Source organism: Cnephaeus nilssonii (genome assembly GCF_951640355.1).
Source record: "Cnephaeus nilssonii genome assembly, chromosome: 4".
Lineage (NCBI taxonomy): Eukaryota > Metazoa > Chordata > Mammalia > Chiroptera > Vespertilionidae > Cnephaeus > Cnephaeus nilssonii.
Window position 1 is genome coordinate 99,863,025 of NC_137075.1, and position 23,230 is coordinate 99,886,254.

A 23,230-nucleotide genomic window follows, 5' to 3' on the forward strand; every position below is an offset into this window, starting at 1 on the left:
TGCCCTTGACCGGAATCAAACCTGGGACCCTTCACTCTGAAGGCTGACGCTCTATCCACTGAGCCAAACCAGCTAGGGCCCAAACAGGAGTTTATACACATTAAGCAGTAACTCCCTATTCTCCTCTCCTCCAGCCCCTGCTACCAGTGGAATTGTTATATTGTAAATCAGCGAACTAAAACAGGAGACACCTTAATCAATAAGCCAAATTAATTTGGAGTCCTTTTATTATGCTAGTGCTAGCGGGCTCAGAGTAGAATATCTCTGTCAAATTCTGGGCCCCAACATGGTGGAAGTCTTCCCTATTTATACTTTTTTCAACTCTGTCTTCCAAAGTTGGAACGAGACTTCTGGGCCTTCTGGGAAAGAAGGCCTGCATGCTGGGACGGGACCGTGAGATCATATCTCAAGGCCTGGCCTGGCGCCAGCACTGACAACTCTGTCTGGGGCATAGTTTATGGCCTCTCTGGAATGGGAGTAGTCTTATTTTTCCCTATTATTTAAGCAAGCAAGCGTTTACAGAAGCCAAAATAGCAGGGCTAACATTTTAAACAGCAGTTTTTACACAAGATGGAGGTTACTATGCTTCATTATCAGGTAACATTTGTCCTTTGGTGGCTGGCTTATTTCACGTAACATAATGTCTTAGAGGCTCATCCATATTGTAGCCTGTATCAGAATTTCGTCCCTTTTCATGGCTGAATAGTATTTCATTGGATGTGCATACCATCTGTTTATCCATTCATCTGTTGATGGACACTTGGGTTGTTCCCATCTTTAGTACTTTTCTAATAAAATTTAACATGATAGATGGGATCTGGCTCCTCTGTGACCCAGGAACAGTTTAACAACTACCTTCCACTTCATCTCATTCTCTAGAAATAGGCCATCACTCGAGGAAAGCTTGACACCAGGGCTCTGTAGGCGAGCTGGGGCTGGTGAGGGCGAGGGATGGGTCGCTGTGGTCACTATGGACCTTAGCAGAGTTATGCCCGAGGGTCCCGCGGGTCAGAGACAGCACCTGGGTGGGTAGGATTGTACAACATAAGGTTTCTGATTCTATAGTAAAAGAGAACGTTCACTCGTTCATTCTAGGAAACCCACTCATTTCTTTAATTTTTATTTTTCAATGACAGTCGACATTCAATGCTATTTTGTATTAGTTTCAGGTATACAGCATAATGGTTAGGCTTTTATATTTTACAAAGTGTTCCCCCTGACATTTCAAGTACCCATCTGGCACCATCCATAGTCATTGCAACATTACCGACTATTTTCCCTAGGCTGTACTTTACATCCCCGTGACTATTCTGTAACGACCAATTTGTACTTCTGAATCTCTTCCCCTTTCACCCAGTCCCTCCAACACCCCGCGCCACCCCCCCACCCCCCGCCACACACACACTTCCCTCTGACAACCATCAGTCTGCTCTCTGTATCTGTGAGTCTGTTTCTATTTTGTTTGTTCCAAATCCATTTATTTTATCACTCACTCATTCCAATATTATTAAAATGGCGGTGGTAAGAAAATGGGCCCTGTCCACCCTGAGCTTGCAGCCGCTAGAGGCAGAGAGAAGAAAATCTGTGTAGGCGATGCCTGTGGGTAAGGGCTTTAGGAGGAGAAGCACGGCGCTCTGTGGGACACACAGCGGGCACCTCACCTGCTCACGGGCGCCAGGAAAGGAAGCCACCCCTCGGCCAAGCCATATGGGAAGGGAAGAAGTTAGCCAGACGGAGGCAGAGGGCAGAAAGAATGAGCCAGACACAGGTAGGGACATGGACGGGGCTGGAGCTGAAGGGAGGACCTGCAGTGGGCTCAGCTGTGGGACTTGTGCTGAGAGCCAGGGGAGGCGGGGCAGGGAAAGCCACGGGCTCGGGCAGGGACCTTCGGTGAGTGACTTCGGATGGTGTTTGGGCTTAATCCTCGGGCAAAAGAAGAGTCCTGAGGCTTTGAAGCAGGAGCCAGAGCAACAGAAAGCGGGTCCTGCTTTCCCCTCGAAGGAGGCATCCCTCTGAAACGCATAAGAGCCATCGTCTATTGGGCGTGAAACGACCAGGAAACAGAGGCCTAGACAGACCCGTGGTGCCCAGACTGCAACCCTGGCATCAGATCTTTCAAAGTCCCCGGGGTGAGGCCAGCCACGCCTTTGCATTACGTGTCCCTCTTTCCAGAGAGGGCAGGCTAACTCCTGCAGGGAGGATGGGGTACAGGCTTGCAGGGTCCGCCCAGCCGCTCGAGGCTCTGCGGCTTTAAGAACTGGGGTGGCTACCTGCCAAGGAGGCCACCTCCCGCCCCTTCCCCCCAAGCATAGCCCACGTGACCACGTGAGCACAGGCTGTGGACTGAGGCTGTGACAGTCTCTGGGGCTGGCCTAGGGGCGCTGACCAGGCCCTGCAGGACAACCCGGGGATGCGGGCCAGCCGAAGAAAGAGGACCTTTCTGCCTGTTTGAGAGAAGCACATTCCGCAGAGCTGTGGAAACAGAGAGGAACTGTGTGTAGCCCTAGGCCAGCCGTCCCAAACAAACAGTAAGTCAGGAGGGCAGGGAGCACAGCACAGGCCCGCCCTCCCAGCTCCCAGAGGAGCGGGTCTGCAGAGAGCCCGCCCCGGGGCTGGCAGGGCACAGCCAATGAGCAGGGCAGAAAGTTTCCTGAAATCCTCCAAGGGGGGTGGGCGGGGGTGAGGGGGGGCGGGCGGGGGTCTCTGTTTCTCTCTCTGAAAAATCTGGGGCTCAGCTCAGCACAGGATGATTGGCAATAGCTCAGGTGTGGGAAGCGTTTCTCCCCTCTGTCCTCCCTCCTGCTGGGCCTTGTGGTCCCTGTCTTTGCCCTGAGAGTCCCGAGGCCACGTGAAGGCAAAGGAAGTGAAACTGAAACCCGTCTGAGGTACCTGGCAGCTTTGGGACAGGAGCTCCCTGCGATCGTGCAGCTAAATGACCCACTTGGGGGGTGGCCGTGGGAGTGAAGGGACTCCAGGCTGCCACCGACACTGGGGCAATCGGCCGGTCAACGTTTCCTGAGCGCCCAAAGGACACCAGCAGGGACCTTAGAGAAGAGGTGGCGGTAAGGCGGCACCCAGGTCATCACCTCCACCTGGAGGCGGAGTTCAGTCTATTTTCTTCAAGGCTTTGTCCAGACCAAAGGGCTGCTTGTCTCCGTCTCCACTGGGGGCCGGGCCCGACACTGCGCAAGTGACCGCAGTGGTGTGCTCCTGACCTGTACGCCACCAAACCCTAAAGGCAAAAGCACGTGGCTTTGGGGTGTCTCCTCTCTAGCAGTATCTGTGCCTCCCTGCCTCCGCCTTCACTACAGACAATTGAGAGCTCCCTGCCATCCACCTTACTTCATGAGAACACAGGCAAACGTTCGCATGTTGCGGGGGGCGGGGGGAGGGCAGGTAGCCGGTTGAGATTACGTTGGCAGAAAGAAGAATGTAGGCATTGATTGGCAGGCAGAGGAGGGAAGCTCATTTGTGTCTGCCAGATAGCTGGGTACGAGCTAAAAGGAAGGGGGAGAGAGGTCCAGGAGTAGAAAGCCAAGAGAGAGCTGGCTTCGCCGGAGGGTAGAGTTAAGGTGAGGATGAAGGAAGAGGAAGGTGGCGTGGAGTGAGGCAGGGGCGGCAGGGGGTTGGTGAGCTGAGAGAAAGCTCAACTGTGGCTTGTACATAATCATGATGAAGGACCTTAAAGACTCAAATGTGACTTCTGACTCCAGGGCCAGAGCCCAGGAGGTCAACTGCGGGCCCTTGACATGTTTTATTTGTAAATTGGAGCATCCCTGGAAAATGGGGACATTTCACATGTGATTCTGAAAGGTCTGGCAGCACCAGGCTCTCACGGCCGCAGGGCGGCTAAAGCTGGAGCTCCTGGTCCCCAAAGTCCCCGTTCACACTGGAGGCACTTTGCCTTCCCCACCCACTCCCCAACCTCTGCACCTGCCTGCTTCCCACGGGCCTTGAGGATTGTTGCTACGCCTGCTCTCCGTAGTAATGAATCTCTTCTACTGGGAGCCTGTGTGTGTACGTGTGTACGTGTGTGTGCGTGCATGTGCGTGTGCGTGCACATGCATACCACAAACACAGGTAGGCTCTCTTTCAATTCGTTCCAATTAATCTCTCCCTTTTTCAGTTGAGGACGGCAGATGCACGAAACCAAACGTACCCCTCTCCTTAGCATATTTCAGCAGCCTTCCCAGGCGACCTGCCAAATTGCTAGATGGTATTTGCATTTTTTTAAAAAAAACTGAGTGCGTTTTGTTATTTTGGTGTAAGGATTCCCCAGCCTTCCTTAAGGCGCTATTTAATTTATGCCACACGTACAGCTTTCAAAGCATTTCTTAAATGCACAGGAGTTCGTTTGTATCATTCCAGCAGTTCTGTGAGGTCCATAGTGTGGGCCCTCATCTGTACTCTCTGGGGTAAAACCAACTAGTAGAGAAGCTAAATGACTTGCCTTGATCCTGCAGCAAATTGCAAGACAGGTTAATATTCAGGCACAGCTCCCTGGAAAACTAAGTGTGTCCTTTGGACTGCACAGAATTGTAAAAAGTTATGCTTTGACTAACGTAGTGACTAAGGGTAGGATCTCCAGCATACTTGTCTGACTGCTGGTTGGGCCACGCCTTAGCTACAAGTCTTTAGGAAAAGTCTTGAATCTCCCTGCGCCTCCTTTCCTGTAAAATAGGGATAAAAGCCCTCATTTGCGAGTGTTGTGTGGATTAAGTGAGATGATACATGTAAAATGTTTGGAACAATGCCTAGCAGAGTAAGCTTTCAATAAATATCACGATCTGTACAAAAATTATTGTTCTCTGTGCCTTTGGGAAATACTCTGTATTAGGTAGGATATGGGCTAAGTTGTAACCAAAAGCCCCCAAAATACATTTGCTCAAAAAGGATAGAAGTGTATTTCTCTTTCACCTAATAGCTAAGAAGAGGTAGATGGTCAGGACAGATAAACAGCTCTACTCCACAGGGTCACTCAGGAACTCAGGCTCCTTCCATTGTGTTGCTCCCCATCCCTCCGGTGTTCTCTTCTGCATCGTCAAAGCTGGCTCAACATCACGTCCACCTTCTGTTCTGTCTGGAGGAAGAGGAGGGATGGCGGTGGAGGGCAAACAGCCCCGCTTAAATGGTATTATCTAGAAGTTGTCCATGTCTTTTCACTCAAAGGTCATTGGCAGAACTTGGGCACACTTAGCTGCAAGTGAGCCTGGGAAATGGTAATGGCTAGCTGGGCCAACTAAATACTCTACAACTTAAGAACTCCCTTCCTAAAAGGAAGAAAGGGAGAGCAGAAATTGGGAACAGCGTATGTCTTTGTGCCATCTTACCACAGACGCGTGCTTTGGACCTGAATTTGATGTCACTAATGCCTTCTCAGTCTGCCAGTTCCTCAGCCCACCTGTGCTCCACAGCCTGTCTTCTGGAGGCCTCATGTACTCAGATTTCTTCTTTTGCAAAACCCAGGGCAGCTCCTGGCTCTGTGTTTCAGAGGAACACCTCTGGTGACAATGTGATTATCGCCTGCAGACCAGCCAGACTGTTTACTGGGTTGGGCAGCCTCTTCCTTTACTGCCCAAGCCTCCCAGCAAGAGTGGTATTGGGCTTCGTTGTTGTTGTTCTTTTTCTTTTTCTCCTTCCTCCTCCTCCTCCCCCTCCTCTTCCTCACCCCCCCCCCTCCTCCTCTCCCTCCTCCCCCTCCTCCTCCTCTTCCTCCTCCCCCTTTTCCCCCTCCTCCTCCCCCCTCTCCTCCTCCTCCTCCTCCTCCTCCTCCTCCTCCTCCTCCTCTTCCTCCTCCTCTCCTTCTCCTCCTGCTTCTTCTCCTTCTTCTTGATCCTTGAATCTCTGTGGTCTGAGAGTTCAGCCTCCATGATGTATACTTTCCTGAAATCACTAAGTAGCAGCCTGGCTCAATGAAAGGAAATACAGATCAATGTTCCATTTCATTAGGGCAATAATGGAGATTGAACAGGTCAAGGAAGGGAACACCAACCGTCTCAGGGGAGCTTGTCCAGAACCGAAGAAGGAGATTTGATGAGTACAAGAAGGGGGCCCACACTACCAACCTCACCAGATGAAGAAGGACACTTGTACCTGTTGAAGGCCTACTATGTGCCAGGCACCTACTAGAAGCAGAAGTTAGAGCACTAAATAACAAGGCAGGCACCTGGGAAATGGTAATGTCTAGCTGTAGTACTTTATATTAAATTATTTAATCAAATTCTTACCAGTTCTTCAAAGCATGTATGTTTTTCACTTAAAGAATATATTTTTATTTATTTCAGAGAGGGAGAGGGAGAGATAGAAGCATCGATGATGAGAGAGAATCATTGATCAGCTGCCTCCTGCAGGCCCCTTACTGGGGATCAAGCCCATGACCCTGAGCATGTTCCCTGACTGGGAATTGAACCATGACCTCCTGGATCATAGGTTGATGCTCAACCACTGAGACACACCGGCCAGACTATTTTTCACATTTTAGAGACAAAATGTTATTTTGGGAAATGGTAAGGATGATTTTGAACCCACATCTGTCTGATTCTAAAAATCCTGCTCTTTCTATTATCACCTCATCTGCCTCCAATCACTTTCTTTGTTGGAGAGGGAATCTAGTCTATATACAGAAGTGACCTTGACCCCTCTGCTGGACACCTTGAACCAGTGACTACTGTTACCTCTGGGGGCACCTTCCTCTCTATCCTGCATCTCTCTCTAATCGCTCTTGTCCACTTATCCTTCTTTGTGGACCCACCTAGCTGAACCCCACTTCTGGAGCCTGCTCCGCCCTGGCATGCTGGCTGCTGGAGGAATTATTCAGCCCACCATGTCTATCTGACCCATCACAGTCCTGGGTCCCCAAGGCTGCCTAGAAACCCTTGCAGATGCCCCTAGATACTTCACTGCCCCCTTGCCATCAGCATCTCCTCCAGACTGTCCCTCTTTCCTCAGCCCTTCTTTTAATCTGTTTTATTATCTCTCATTGTCATTGATAGAGAATCTATCCTTTCCATTGATAAAATGGAACGAAATTGAGGCCCCAGGAAACTCTCAAGGTCCTCCCTGGCAACCACCCAGCGTACCTCCTCCTCTTCTCCCCCCTCCCGTGCCAGGGAAGAGGTGTGCTCTTGCCATAGCTGACCTTCCTCATCTCCCCCAGAACCTCCCTCCACGCATTCTTCTCTCTCGCTCGCACCTGCAGCCTCTTCTCTACCAGCATTATTCATCAGTACCTGAACATGTTCTTGGTGCCATGGTTCCGACTAACTTCTCTCTTCAGTTTCCCTTCCTCTCTCCCTTCACAGCCACGCTTCTTGAAAGAATTATCTGCAGGGGCTGTTTGCACTGCCCGCCTGCCCCTTCAGTCCTCCATCCCCCGCTGGCTTCTGTGCCCACGATCGATCGATCGAAGGCCCAGACAGAAGTCAGGAAAGAGAGCCACATCCAGGACAGTCGACGCTTCTCGTGCCTAGTGTCGGTACTGTTGTCACGGCCGCGCCTTGAGCTTCTCCCCCGTGGCTCTCTGCTCTAGGTTTCCAACCTCCTTCGCTGGACATTTTTCTTCCATATCCTTCACAGAGGCCTCCTTTGCCTCCCACTCCCTCTCGGCACCCCTTTAAAATGTAAAACACACTCGTAATGTAAAGGCTCTACACAAAATTTGCCAACCCCTGGCTCACTCTCTTCTCCTGATAGCTACATCTCAATGGAGTTTTGTTGTTTCCTATAGTGATGCTTGTGTGATTTGCTAAAGTAAATAAGCTATGAGTTGGACCAAGGGTCAGATAGCCATACCCGTGCTGCCAGTCCGGCACCCACCACATTCAGTGCAAGTGCCCCGGACCCCTGGGCATTGTGATTTGAAGAGCTGCTGGGGGAGACTCCGCTCTCTCCTGCTGCCCCCTCCTGGCTGGCGGTGGTGGAGTCCTGGTGGAGTTCATGCGGTTGCTGGTGTTATCCATGCGTCAAAACCTGTGAAGTGGAAAGTACTGTAGCACGAATCTTAACCCTGGTGGGGATGGCCACGTTTATTATTTCTTGTAGGGTCCTCAGACTGTTTGCGTACAGGTATTATATAAAAAGAAGAATTATCCTGCACTGAACGCGTACCATGTGCCAAGCATGGCTAAACATGTATCATTTCATTTCATCCTTGTAACAACCGCATGAGCTCCATATTCCTTGACTGTTGGCCATTCCCTCTGTACAGCAATCAGACTGAGACCCATGGAGGTGAAATACCTGGCCCACAGGACTCAGGGCTCAGGTAGCTCATCCGTCCTCCCAGCTCCAGCTCTGACTCTAAAGCCCACGTTCCTAACGGCTCCCCGAGTCTAATTCAGCGGGAATCGTGTGGCACCAGGAATCTGCACTTTTACAAGGGTTCCGCTGCAGGGGTTCTGGAGCGCTGCACTTTGAGAACACGGCCTCCCATAAACAGAAGCGAAACTGCTCCCGGCGGAAGGATGGAACCGTGCAGCACCAGCAGCCTCACTCTGGGTGAAAGGAAATGCTGGGCCTGCAGCCTTCGGTGAGGAAAGCGGAGATTAGAAGAGGTGGTAAGATGTGAAGGCATCTGACCTCTCGCTGCCGCTCCGGCTTCCCTACCCCAACCCCTCCTAAGCCCCAGAAACGTGCCGCTCAGTCAGAGTCACCCGGGGAGGCCTAACTTTCCCCCCGTCCTGAGAGGGGCCCCGAGGAAGTGTCCCCCGCTGTGAGAGCGCTCACCTCTCAGGGACGCCAGCTGCCCAGGGGAACAGCATCGCATCTTAACCTAAACGGCGTCCTCCTGGCAAACCCCTTTCCTCTCTTAGTAAGTCAGACCTGGTGCTCAGGCTCTCAGATCAGATCTGTTTGCAGCCCGATAGGCAGAGACAAAAGGAAAAAGACTTCGTTATCCTCTAAACACAATGAATCTGTAATGAAACAAAGCAGCCCAGGCTACAACCATTCCTTGGCTCACTCTGCTTTCCAGTAGCTAATCTGTGTTTGGCAAGGAATCGGGTGGAAACTACCCACCCCCCACCCCCACCTCCACCTGACGGCCCATGTTTTCTCACGCTTTTGTACCTCTCTTTGGCTCCTGGGTAGGGTTGGCCATAATCCACAGAGCAGGGGCCGGTGCTCACATGCCCATGAGGGTCAGCGACGAGGTGGTGCCCAGCAGAGAAGAAATAGAGTGGAGAAAACCAAAACTTTGCCCCGTGTTGTGCTGGGTGTGTGACTGATATGATTTAATCTCCCAGAGAGCTGTTGGGGTTATGTCTTCATTGAATGAATGAGAAAACAGAGGCACAAATACACACGTAACTTGTGCAAGGCCACCCAGATAGTAAGACCACCCAGATAGTAAGACCACCCAGAGCCTGGAATCAAACCCGGAGTCCTTGGCCCCTTCCACGTAGTCGTGTGCCACTTGCCACTCTCTCGGGCCACTGCCTCTGTGTCTGTCCCTCAGAACAGATCCTTGACTTTCAGCCCAAACAGTTCCCCTCACAGGCCTTGGCAGAAGGCCACTCGCCCAGGGCTCCAAGAATAACGTAAATACAATGAACCATTTTAAAAAAACGAGATTATATATGTCGAGCACTCAGCCCAGTGCCTGGCACTTTTTGAAAGTACTCAGCAGACCTCCGGGCATTGTCGGGCCCGAGCTGGGCGTTCCTGGCTGCAGGAGATTCCGCTGACAGTTTGGGAACAAACACTTCTTAAGTGACTATAATGGATGGTCGAAATAGGAAAGCAAAAATAGAGTTGGACTCAAAAAATTTATGATCCAACTGGGGAACTGAAAGCGTTGCATATCTGGAGAAAGAAATGAAAACACAATTCATAGCCTCGTGTCTAGTCCTGATCTCGCCAACTACAAAACGGGCAGCAGCTTTGGCGAAAATGACTTTGCATCTTTGGGGGCCTCCGTGTCCTCGTCGGAAAAATGGAGACACTACCGACCTCAAAGGGCTTTCTTGTTAGGCGTGCGTACGTGTGCACCCTTCGTAGGACACAGGGGCAGAGGGCGATGCTTGTGTGATTTCCTAAAGTTAATAAGCAAGGAGTCAGACCAAGAGTCGGATAGACAGCCACACCCACTGGCGACCCCCCTGCTGCCACTGCTGTACCCACCACATCACCACATTTAGGGCCAACGACCCCCTCCCAACACACACACACACACACACACACACACACACACACCGGGCATTGGGATTTGAAGAGCTGCTGGGTGAGACTCTGCTCTTTCCTGCTGCCCCTGCTGGCTGCCGGTGGCTGAGAATCAGACGCTGAGTCCTGGTGGAGTTCATGGGGTGGTTGGTCTGGTCGATGCGTCAAAGCTTGTGGAGGGGAAAGTACTGTGCTTCAAATTAGTTAGGAAGCTTCCCGTCCACCCTCGGTTGCTAGCTGACCATGTGACCGTGGGCACCAAACTGTTGGGGTTATGTCTTCATTGAATGACCGGACTTGGACATTACGCTGTGCCTGTGGCGAGGGCCCCGAGACCAGAGCGGAAGGAGCGTTCCGGTGCTCCTCCTTCATCCTAATGTCACAGACACTCCAGCTCCAGCTGCTTCCGACATAAACGGGGTTCCCTGACTCGCCGAACTAAGGCCTTCCCGAGGACACGTGAGGTGCCCTGGATCTAGGGGGTACCCTCCCGGCCGCAGCGCTGTGGGTTGGAGCTCTTCCGGTGCCGGTTTGCTCTGCTCGTGGTGGGCTAATGGCCCGAACAGTCCAGCCCTCAACAGCTGCAGCCCTGAAGGCCTCTGCCCCGCCTCCCCAGCCCCCCACCTTCTCAGAACGAGTCCTGAGCCTCATTCGGACCGAACCCTCCCAGGCCACATGGAGCAAGCCCGCACACGGGGATGGAATTCCGGAATTGGCTTCGCTTAGGTTGCAGGTTCCACACCCAGATCTGTGGGGCAGAGGCCAGCTCCTTGGAAGCACTGGGTCCCCACAGGGAAAGGGGGCGCTCTTGGGGAGTGCGGTTTGGCAGGGAGACTGCCTCCGTGCTCACCACGGGGCACGGCTTCTCTGCAATAGAAAGGAGTGAGCAGGCTGGGTCTGAGAGCGAGCCCAGAGCCCACGGTCTCGTTGGCCTGGGAGTCTCACTGGTGCGTCTACCAGCGCCACCAGCCAATTCCGGAAAGGGGCCTGTTTCCTTCTGTTATGTTTCCTTCCCTGATGAAGGCTGATGCTGCGGCCATTGGATATTTACTCCGCCTGAAAGCGTTCAGAGTGGTGAAGAGAGAAGGGGTCCACCGTTCCTGGGTGCCCGCCACGTGCTGGACCAGAGCTTTTCTCCGTCCCTTCTCCTTGAATGCTCCCCAGCTCCCTCTGGGACGGGCGGCCTCCCCCCGGTTCACAGATGGAGAAGGAAAGGGGGGTAGGGGACTCGTCCAGAGTCCCTCAGCTCACCGGTGGGAGAAGGGAGCCTGGAGCCCGCAGGCCTGTGTTGCAATCGTCTCCGGTTTGTGAGAATTCCATGTGTCACAGCGAGTCCCCTGGCCGGTGGCCTTATGTGTGATGACAGCTGCTTCGGAGCAGGAGCATGTCCTCCGTTACATTTGTGGCAGCCAAGGACTTGGTGAGTGTAGAAATCTGAGGCAGGGGGCTGCTCACGGACCTGCCCCACGGGACAGAGGGCGGGACGGAGGGCCCGGGGGGAAACAGGGCTGCCCGGCATCATCGCTGGCCTCCTCCCCCTCACACCTCCTCTCCAGCAGCTCGGGCGTCAGCTCTGCCCGCTGCAGACATGGTCTCCTCGCGCCCCCATGAAGCTCCTTCGAGGCAGGTGCGATTATTCTCCCCGTGCTATAGATGGGGACGCCAGGGAGCAGCCACGAAGGCTGAGGCCACAGCACGTGGCCTGTCCCCGTGGGCTGTGCATCCTCCCCGCCATTTAGACACGACTGCACGTGCCCTTTGAGAGGGGGACCGCTGATCTCACCTGGCTGGCAAGCGGCCGAGTCCGGATTCGAACTCAAGTCCTGTCTGACCCCAGAAACTGGAGGGGTGGTCTCTCTCACTTCAGGAAAACCGTCAGGGGGCGCTCTTTGGCCTGCGGATCCGGCCTGGAGAGGCTGTCCCACATGCTCCCGGGAGAGAACCAACATAGGTCCTTTCTTGGGTCACCTGTGCACATCGGTGTCCTCTGCCCTGCTCCCCACGTTTCCCCTCCCCCAATCACCGTGTAAGGGGCCCTGACCAAGCCCTGGGAGGAGCCCCTTCTGGAGCCTGGGGCCACATCACCCCTCGATGATGCCGATGCCGATAGAAAGCCTTTTCAGCGTTAAGGGCTCTCACAACAAACACACAGACGCTGGGCGTGGATCAGGTCCACCTGAGCCGTCGAGGGGTAACAACGGCCGCGGAGAGGTGAAGCGAGGAAGTGGCGGCCGCCTTTCTCTGTGTTCTGTTTTTAGCCTGAGCTTTCAAAGCAAGTAGGTGCCATGGTGATAGGTGCCATAGAAATAGATGGAGGCCGGGCCGTTCCCATGGAAATGCACTCGTGGTGGGGAGAATGGGGTTCTGCTGTGTTCTGGCTGCTGCCGAGGGCAGAACCCCAAAGGGCCCGACCCCCAGACCAGGGCAGAGGGCCGCTGTCGGATGGTCTCTCGAGGCTTCCGACTTTCTCACTGTGATGGTCTGAGGCCCCTGAGGGCACAGCGTCCCTCCACGGGCACCCCCCAGCCCTCCCAGGGAAGTCCTGGAGGCGCGTGGCCTCTGCCCAGCACAGCGATCACCCACGTCGGGAGCCCGCCACCCCCACCCTGCCTGCATGTGGAACTGTCGCTGGCTTTATGCACTGAGTGGGTGATAAAGAGCCGTGGGGCGGGGACCGAGTCCCGAACATTTTCAGGAATACTCGTAAAATGAAACCTCGGAGGGTCTCAGCCAGAAAGCAGAGCAGGGGAGATGGCGGGTTCCGGTCTGCGAGACCGGAACAGTAGACTCAGGCCCAGCTCAGCTATCTCCAAATGCAATGTTCATGGACTGAGAGACCCTTAACACACCTGCTCGAGCCATCCCGTAGTATGTACATAACCGTCCCTGCATAACGGTTGGTAGGTGTATATAAATGAAGCTGGTCGAGCTTAGTTCGTTTTTATCTGGATGTAGGCCAATTACATCTTCTGAAATGTAGCCCACATATACATACACCCTTTAAACCTTAGGCCTAGCGTGGGAGGATTACGTTTAAGGACCATGTATTTGTAACACTGCTCCCTAATATCTACTTCTGTCCACAATGGGGCTCTATTAGATATATTCATTTCTATACATTTATGCTGTCAGATGGCATACTTACTTTAGGGCAAGCCTGCGGCCCACCGACCACGAGTTTGACATGCTTGCTGTAGGGGAAAGCAAGTATGCTGTTGAACTAAAGTATGTTTCTGAGACCAGTAATTCTAAGAACTGACCCTTGAGATTAATTTTACTCTCAGTTAAAGCACAGGCTAAACACAGAACACACATACCCCTAACAAAGGAATGTTTAAGAAACTTTAATGGTTACTACCACCATCAACTCATAAACTGCTGCCTAAGAAGTTACAGATTATGAAAATCATCCAACAGGAAGGCACCGAAGAAGCATCTGTCTGGCGTGTCTGACATTTGGCACGAAGAGACGCTTAGCCGCCTAGTTCCCGTACCTCCTGTGCATGCAGGCGGTGTGTCAGGTCATCACCGCTAGGCAAGCCCTTTCCTGGCGGTGGAAGTCCATGGAGCCCCCAGCTCCTCCCACCGGGGAGCGATGCTCACAGTGACCTTGACCTAGGCTTGTGGGTCTTGCCGTTGGTGGAGCTGTGCAGTGGAAGGCAGCTAGGCATTTCAGCAACTGCCTGGTTCACCCCCAGGGAACCGCGTGGCTTGGCACGTACTGTTAGTAGCATCGTTCCCTTCCCCGACATCTGGCCCGTGTGTTACGTTTCACAGTGACGGGGGTTCGGTCTGGCAGGGCATTGCAGAGCCTCTGAATGGAATAAGCAGACGCGCAGGCCCAGCCAACGATGAGACCGATGGGCTGGCCTTCCCGGCCCCTGACAGTGCATACCTTGGAGCGTTGCCAGCCCCTGGGTTGGATTGCTGTATTGGACGAAGCAACCGAAAGCAGGTCTGCTTTGAAGAACGAGGCTCTCAGATAGTCCGTGACTCTCTAAGAATGGACACTCACAGTCATGCTTGGCAGAAAGAGTTTTCCCCACGTTTCACAGAGCGATAAAGTGAATGCTGGGCCACGTGCAGCAATACAAACCCTGCTCTGCCAGGACTCCCTCCTTTCCACGGAGTTGGAACAGGAGCCTGAGACAGAGAACATCTTATATTTAACGCAAGACACGCGCCCACCCTGGTGTCACGTTCACACCAACATTTTGAAACTGAACCGTTCATGTCAATGTGCCTTAACACTCGCAGTCTGGTATTTTAATCTAGATTTTATTTTTTGTTGTGGGAAACGATGTATGACATAAAATTCACCATCTTACCCAGTTTTCAGCGCACAGTTCAGTGGCAGCGGGTACACGCACACCGTCCTGCGACCATCCTCGCCATCCGTCTCCAGAACGTTTTCATCATCCCAAGCTTAAAATCTGTCCCCATCACACACCAACTCCCCACACTCACCTGTCCCCAGCCCTGGGCAACCACTGTTCCACTTTCTGACTCTATGAATTTGACTATTCCAGGCATTTCCTGTAAGTGGAATCCTACAGTGTTCGTCCTTTTGTGACTGGCTTATTTCACTTAGCATGGTGTCTCCAAGGTTCATCCGGGCTGTAGCATGTGTCGGGATTTCCTTCCTCTTAAAGGCTAAATAATATTCCATGATATGTATGTGCCACATTTCACTTTTTTACTGTTTAATTTTTCCATAAGGTGTTTCTTATCATTTTTAAATTTTGAAACAATCACAAAGTGACAGAAAAGTTGCAACTTTTTTTTCTTCTTGAACTTTCTGAGAGTAAGTTTTGCTGGTGTCCCCATGTTTCCCCCATACTTTCCTGCATTTTTCCCAACTACCTGCAACACAGCCATCAAATCCAGGAAGCTAACTCAGGTTCATTGCTACCATCGAATCCTCAGACTCCCTTCAAGTTTCACCAGTGATCACAATAGTGTCTTTTTCTCCCAAGGATCCAGTTCAGAATCACTCTTGCGTTTCATGGTGTTTGTTTACTCTCCTTGGGTCTGGAAGAACAGCTCCTCCGTCTTTCCTTGACCTTCGTGACCTTGACACTTTTGAAGATGACAGATGCTGTAGACTGTCCTTTGGTTAAGGTTTGTCTAATGTTTCCTCATGATCGGATGCAGGTTATGCATCTGTGGCAGGAATGTCGCTTTGAATGGCAGTGACCTGGCCTTCTTCTCCTTGCCCCCTACCCAGGATCTCATCATTTTGATTTATTCCTATCCTAATGATGGTCACGTCGGTCACATGATTAAGTTGGTATCTATCAGGTTTCTCTAAGATAAAGTTAGTCTTTTCCTCTCTGTAATTAAAAGGCTTTTTACGGGGAGGTACTTTGAAGCTATGTAAATATCCCACTCCTCATTAACTTTAGTTATTTTTTATATCCATATGGATGTATAGATTCCTATATTAGTTAGTGAGTTATACTCCATTCCCATCATTACTTATTTTGAAGCTCATAAGCCCCCAGTTTGACTAGTGAGAGCACCTTCAGTCTGGATCCTCTCTGTGTGGCCTCCTCCTTCTTGGAGCATGCTGCCACTTTCTGACCTGACAAGATGTTCCAGGCTGGCTTTCTGACTTCCTTGCCCAAGCTGTGGAATCAACCATTTCTCCAAGGGGTCTCGATTCTTTTTAATGGAAAAATGGTATCTAGAAGCCAAGATATGGTGCTCATTACTAATGAAATGCTGCTGCTTCCAGGCAGAGCTAAAGGATACTGTTTCCCAGCACGCATGCGCGCGCGCGCGCGCGCGCGCACACACACACACACACACACACACACACACACACACACATGCGCGCGCGTAGTCCTTACCCTCCGCTATCACATGCCAGGTGCCGTTCCCAACCCTCTAAAGAACCCCTCCTTACCCTGATCAGGCTGACACCACCGGCCAGACCACCCTCCCTGGGGATGGATGCCCTCCTCACCACTTGGGCTCTGCCCTCCTGCTTTGGGTCACCAAGGTGTCCATCCCTCGCCATGGATTCCTGCCTCGCTCTGCTCCACCTCCTGACTCTAGGACTGAACTTGTTTAGTCGGCTTTGACCACCATTGACTTTAGTTAAAAATACTTGTTTTGTTCACAATCCTTGCGTATTGGAAGCACTTGCCTCCGACCTATTAAATCAACAATAGAAATCAATATGTAATATGTCCAGCATTGGCCCAATCTTTTGTCTCTGTTATAATGAAAAAAATTTTTTTTCGGAAATATTTATACAGTTAGGGTACCTTTTCCTTGCGGCAATCTCCATTTTGCAACTTTGCAATTATATCTAGGCTGCCACCAGCAACTGTCTTGGCAGTTGAACAGCTCCCACCACAAAAATTGATGAGCGGGGACAAGGTCTGCACACCTCCTTGTTCTGTTCTTCCATGATCAAGTGCAGGACTCTGGGGAATGGCATCTACAGACCAGAAATGGACTTTCCTAACATGGGGAAGTGCTCACACTTGTGAATAATGTGATCTTCTTGGCTTGACTATGAGGGTCAAGGAGATGGACTGTGTCTTCTATTATTCTTTGTACCCATCAAGGTCACGTCCTGCATACATACAAGATGTTTGCTGGCCAGGTTATAAAGTCTGATGGACATTTAAACTTCATTCTCCATGACCCCCATGACATAAATTCCTCCTTGAAACACTTGCTTCCCTTGGCTTCTGAGCCACCTGGTTTCCCTCCTACCTCCCTGGTTGCCTCTTCTGGGTTGCTTTTGTGGGTGTCACTTGGTTTGCCCATCCCCCTGACCGTGGACATTTATTGGGTGCCTTCCATGTGCCAGGCACTGTTGCAGGCAACAGAGGTATATGAAGGGAAACAGAAAATGTTCTCCGTGTGTGTGTGTGTGTGTGTGTGTGTGTGTGTGTGTGTGTGATCCCTTGTCCCTCCTTCACAAGAGTCACGTGGGCTCCCCTAAGCATGCTGAGGGCTGGCTGGCCCAGCAGGGCACACGAAGGGTTAAGGCAGCCCCTCTCCTGCAAGGGTCTTTTCTGGGAGGGAGGCTTTCTAGATGCTCATCATCCTGGCCTGGCCTCCCCTCTCCTCTGCCGGCGTCTCTTTGCCTGCCCTGCAGTCCATCCCCCACCTGCAGCCAGAGCATCTTCATAAACGGTGAGTCTTACCAAGTCACTCTGCTGCTGCTGAAAACCGTTGTGATTTCCCGTTGCTCTGGGGATCCATCCAGGTTTCTTCCGGAGCCGGCCTCTGCTTGCCCTCCCAGCCCCTGCGCCCCTCCTCCTCCCTGTGGCATACCGGTCCTCTGCACAAGAAGCTAGTTCTCCCCACTGCCTCCCTGCCTTTGCTCATGCTGTCCCTGCCTAGAGCACTCGCCCGCCCCACCGGCTATGTGTCTGACCATTCCTCCTCCTTTCAGACTCAGCCCAAGAGGCTCCCTCTGCACATGGTATCATAGTCACCGATTTACTTGGCTGTCTCTCCCAGGGAGACAGACACAAGGCTAATTATGTGGTTAAGGTCTGTCTCCGGGGAGGCAAACCCCCCGTGAGCGTGGGCTGTGGCTGTCTTCTCCCCACGGTGTCTGCAGCGCCCTGGGCGGGAGTAACACACACAAGAGCAATGCTTCTGTGGGCCCAGCCAGGAGTTGTTCTGAGAACCTCACATGTGTTAGCTAATTTCATCCCACCGCAACCCCGGGAAGTGCATACTGTTATTAGGTCCTGTTTACAGTTGAGAAAATAGGCCCAGAGGGGTTCATGACCCCCTCCTAAGTGCAGGGACAGGTTTAGAATTCAGACAGTCTGCCCCCAAATCTGTACTCGGTGCCATGATGCCTGCTGAATGCATGCATGGATGCTGGACTGTGCCTGAGCAAGGTCAACGTTGTGATTGCTATCTTAGCAAGGGTGGGAATGCTGTCTGAGGGAGCTTGGGAGTGTATGGTATGGATGGACTATAGTTTAGCTACACCTCTGTTTAACTAGCATTTAATCAGCCTTTGTTAGGTTGTTTCTATGTGGCTTCTATTACAAACAGTGCCACCATGGGCTTGCATTCAGCCCACTGTTTGAGCACATCCGGAAGATGGATTCCTCCGGAATTGGATTGGACTGGATTGGATTGGATTGGACTGGACTGGACTGGACTGGACTGGATTGGATTGGATTGGATTGGATTGGATTGGATTGGATTGGACTGGACTGGACTGGACTGGATTGGATTGGATTGGATTGGATTGGATTGGATTGGATTGGATTGAACTGGATTGCTTGGGTAAAGCAGAGGAATGACTTCCTAATGGTGGAGTTTCAGCCATCTGTGACATGCATAGAGCAGATACTTTGACCCTGGGCTTGGGCTGTGTCAGATCCTGCTAATGAGCTGATTTTTGTGGGCCCCCTCTCTGGTGTACTTGATGCTAGGGAATGGTATTTGTGGATTTGATGGTTTGTTATTCTCTAAAGAGAAGAGAAAGAACTCACAGCAGAAAGGTGACTTCTTGAAGTCCAACCAAGGCTCCCCAGTGAGATCTCCCCGTCCTATCTCACTTCTAGAGTAAGACCTCTCTGGGCCATGAGACACTGGGTCACTCAACACCAGTCAGCAGTGAGTGCACTCGAGACCCTGGTGGAAAGCCTAGAAGTTCAGGGCTCAGTCCCAAAGAAACATAAGGGCTCAAGAGACTCTGGCCTCAGAATCATCTTGCGGGGGGAAGAGGGCTGGTCCCCATTGTTCCTACTGAGGATGTCATTCCCATTAACACCACACGATGGATGGAAGGATGGATGGATGGATGGATGGATGGATGGATGGATGGATGGATAAATGGATGGATGGGTGGGTGGATGGATGGATGGATGGATGGATGGATGGATGGATGGATGGGTGGATGGATGGATGGATGGATGGATGGATGGATGGATGGATGAAATGATGGATGGATGGGTGGGTGGGTGGATGGATGGATGGATGGATGGATGGATGGATGGATGGATGGATAGATGGATGGGTGGATGGATGGATGGAATGATGGATGGATGGGTGGATGGATGGATGGATGGATGGATGGATGGATGGATGGATGGGTGGATGGATGGACATAGATAGGTAGATATTGATCAGGCAGGCATGAATTTAGACTTGTTTTTGGATTTGGGCTCTACCACATACTAGTTATGGGACTTCAGGTAACTACTTTGACCTCCCTGAACCCCACCTTTCTTGTCTATAATGGGATTAATAATGTCTTCTTTGTTGGGGAGGGGTGAAGAACCAATGGTTGTAAACCATTGAGGGTAAAGGGCCTGGCACACAGCGAATTCCCACGTATGGTGGGGGTTGCTACTGTTTCGTATATGACTGGGCTTTCTCTGGTTGGTATATTGAGGGCACTTCTTTGCAGGAGCCAATGTACGTCATGCTCTGTTTGACCGCTGCGTTCAAGGGCATGACTCCATGAGGTAGGCGTTCTCAGCCGTCTTTCCCTCCCAGCACGCATGTGGTGACATTCAGGTGCCTGGCACACTCCCAGCATGCATTTCACAGGGCAGGAGTCCTAGCTGCACTCATTTATCTCCAAGCCAGGAAAGTAACAGGAATGACTTAGATCCACTTGAATTTATATTAAAACAATAAATAAATAAAGCAAAGGGAAGGCAATCATCTACAGATTTTGGTTTCTGGCTACAATTTATTTGCAAAACAGCCCCAAGCTTGTACCTGACATCCTATCCAGTAATAATGGGGGGTGAAGCCCTAGCTGGTTTGGCTCAGTGAATAAAGCATCGACCTGTGGACTGTAGGGTCCTGGGTTTGATTCCAGTCAAGGGCACATGCCTGGGTTGCAGGGTGGATCCCCAGTAGGGGTCATGCAGGAGGCAGCCAATCAATTATTCTCTCTCATCCTTGATGTTTCTATGTCTCTCTCCCTCTCCCTTCCTCTCTGAAATCAATAACAATATATTAAAAATATAATGGGGGTGAAGGCTAACAGGTACATATGGGAGGGGTCTCTCGTTTGATTGGGTTTGGGGTAAACATCATTCTTTCCTCCAGATATGCAGTGAGGACAGTTGTTAGAGGGGTCTGGCCACTGTCCCCACATGGGTAGGGGATGGTTCTGTCTTGGACCTTTGCTGAGTGCCTGGCTGAGGTGTTAAGCCCTCCGCAGTGACCATGGGGAGCCACAGACACCCAAGACCTTAGCCGGTGTCCCGGCTGCTTGGCCCAGAAGCGAGGTCTGCCGGGCCCAGGAGGGCTCTGTCAGTCCAGCCGGCAAACTCAGGCTTGACCTGCCAAAGCAGCTGCTTTAGCCTCGGCATCTCCACTGGGGCATGGAACCCAACCTCACCTGACCCTCCACTGTCCTCTCCTGGCGTGCCCACAGCGCTCGGTTCCTGCAGCTATTAAAGCATTCGCTGTCGGTCTTAAATACATCTCTACCTCTTCCGGGGCACTGTCTTTACATGTCTGTTTGCTAGAGATTTTATACAGTCTCAAATTCTTCATCAAATGGCCATGGCGGTTACGTAGTTTTCTATCACTGATATTAGAGTTGAAAACATCCATTGGTGGTTTAGAATCCCATCGGGGTCTCCTCTTTTAGACAGAAAGAGTTGTGGGAAGCCAGGCTTGTCCAGAGCCTTCCCTGTGGGCACTGCCTTTGTGCTTTCACCCATTCTACAGTCGGCCAGCCATTCAACAAACACTTACTGAACTCCCACTTTTGTGCCAGGCACTAGCGAGGCACTGGGTCTGTTTGGGTGAAGAAGACATGAGCTGTGCCTTGGAAGCCAACACCATGTGACCTTGATTTTGCTAACACATTGAAGCCTCATTTTCTAGGGTATAAGTCAACTGATAGAAATCTTTCCTAAATGTAATCTCCTAGAGCTTTGAGTCCATCTCTATATCTTAAAAATTATATCTGTATTACAGTTGTAACACAAATAAATAATATATTCATTAATAAATAATAATAATACAAGAATAAACTGTTTCACGCCCTCACAACTGTAAACCTACTTTTGCCCACCCCTGTGTTCATTCATTCACTCACCAAAACTCTGTGTCAGGCACTGTGTCTGGGGTACTAGCAGTAAGGAGGTATAAAGAAGAAAACATGAAATCTTTACCTTCTAGGGCCCCGAAGTCTAACCCACAGAAGTCACATGTAGACAGAAAATTCAGCCCACTGATTCATTTGTGCTCGGCACTCATTCATTAGTTCATTGGGTCATAAGCGTTTTGGGTGTGTACTGTGTGCTTAGGCACTCTGGGACCTGTGGAAGAGGCCTAGGCACTTGGGGTCTCCCGGGGGGAGGGATAGGGGTTCCGAGTCAAGTAGAACCTCAGGCCAACTGCAGTTGAGGCCACAGAAAGTTCTGAGGGCCCAGGAGCCCAGCATGAACCAGTGCACACCTCTTGGCTTCTTCCTGGAGGTGGAGATTCTGAGCCAGTTGTGAGGGATGGGAAGGCCTTCTGAGAGGGAGGGAGGACATTCCTGGCCAAGGGAAGAGCGTGAGCAAAGGTCTTGAAGTGTTAGGAATTTCTAGAGACTGAGACAGGAAAGGGGTGGGGGAGGGACAAGAACTTGCTCCAACCGATACACATCCCGGGGCTGGGCCAGGAACAGCCAGGACTGGACGGGATGGGGTATCTGATGGGGAATTTGCTGCCTTCAAGGGAGCTGTGCTTTCTCATTTGTTCCCCTTCGTCCCCTCATCCAGTCTCTCTGCGGCCCATTGAAGGATGGCCCGATGACCTTCACGATGACCTTCACACTCCACCCGAAGTCCTGCCCTCTTGCTGCCATAAGGAGTTTGATTCTACAAAAGAAACCAAACATCAGAAACATGTCCAGCATGATTGGGGGTGAGTGGTGCTAGACTTTTTTTGTTGTCTTTTTTTTTAAGCCCAGCCTGCGTGGCTCAGTGGTTGAACGTCGACCTATGAACCAGGAGGTCACAATTCGATTCATAGGCAGGGCACATGCCGGGGTTGCCAGCTTGATCCCCAGTAGGGGGCGTGCAGGAGGCAGCCGATCAATGGTTCTCTCTCATCATTGATGTTTCTATCTCTCGCTCCCTCTCCTTTTCTCTCTGAAGTCAATAAAAATATACTTTAAAAAATTAAAATTAATAAAGAGAGAGAGAGAGAGAGAGAGAGAGAGAGAAAATTCTCTTGGTCCTGAAGCTTTGGCGATACCGGTTGTGCAGGGCGCAGGAATCCAGGGATGCCCAGCGTTGCACGGGAGACAGAAAGGAAGAGCAGAATGCTGTCAGCTCTGGTCGCTACTGACCTTCCCAGCAGAGGGGCACGTGGGCCAGACTCCGGTGTGAATACCTGTCCACGGGTGGGCCTAGCACCACGCGGTTCTGCTTGGTTGCCACAGCTCCATAGGCAGAACCACCCACGGCCTTGGATGATGAGAGGGTTTCCCTCCTGGAAAAGTGCCCCCAGCTATGCAGCATGTGAATCTGGTTCGAATTTGGACCAGGTCTCCCTGCCTTGGTCTGATCTTCACCGGGCGGTACCCACCTCCCCACTGTCTCCCCGGAGTGACACCCAAGGCTCTAAAAGCTCCTGCAAGAGAAAACAGGTCGAAGTTGTCATTGACCCCAGTCCCAGCGAAATTTCATAGCCCAGGGGCTGCAGGAACCCCCTCAGACCATAAAGAGCCCTCCCCTCGTGGGTCCCCCTCAAAAAGGCACCACTCAGCCCTCTGTTCCACGTCCTGTTGCTAATGGGGACTCTCCATGGCCAGAGTGGAGATGAACAAAACCAAAACGCAGTGGCTCTGAAGTCCGTTTAATTAAAGAGGAAACAAGGAAGCTTTGTGCGCATCGTACCCCCCTGAGTTACGGTCTTAAAGGTCCAGTTTGCTCTCACAACAGCTTTGGAGGTAAGAAGGGGGTGGCCGGGGAATGCGAGGCCTCTGGGCCGGCCCAGTTCCCTTCCCCCTCACTCCAGCTTATTTTTGGAGGCTTGCTGGGCTTGCTTGAGACATGCAGTCGGCTTCCTTGGGCTTTCAGCAGCTGGCAGCGTCCGGTTTGTCCTCATTTTGGAAGTC

General features: G+C 51.6%; 1 protein-coding gene across 1 annotated transcript in view; it reads left to right on the forward strand.

Annotated features, from left to right (window-relative positions):
* The first annotated feature begins 2,299 nt into the window (after positions 1 to 2,299).
* Positions 2,300 to 23,230, forward strand: part of DGLUCY (D-glutamate cyclase) — a 61,758-nt gene continuing 40,827 nt past the window's right edge. Inside the window, exons 1-2 of the mRNA XM_079769266.1 lie at positions 2,300 to 2,528; positions 21,888 to 22,032. Of these exons, the coding sequence (XP_079625392.1) occupies positions 21,918 to 22,032 (115 nt within the window). The 5' untranslated portion in view covers positions 2,300 to 2,528; positions 21,888 to 21,917. The remainder of the gene's footprint in view (positions 2,529 to 21,887; positions 22,033 to 23,230) is intronic.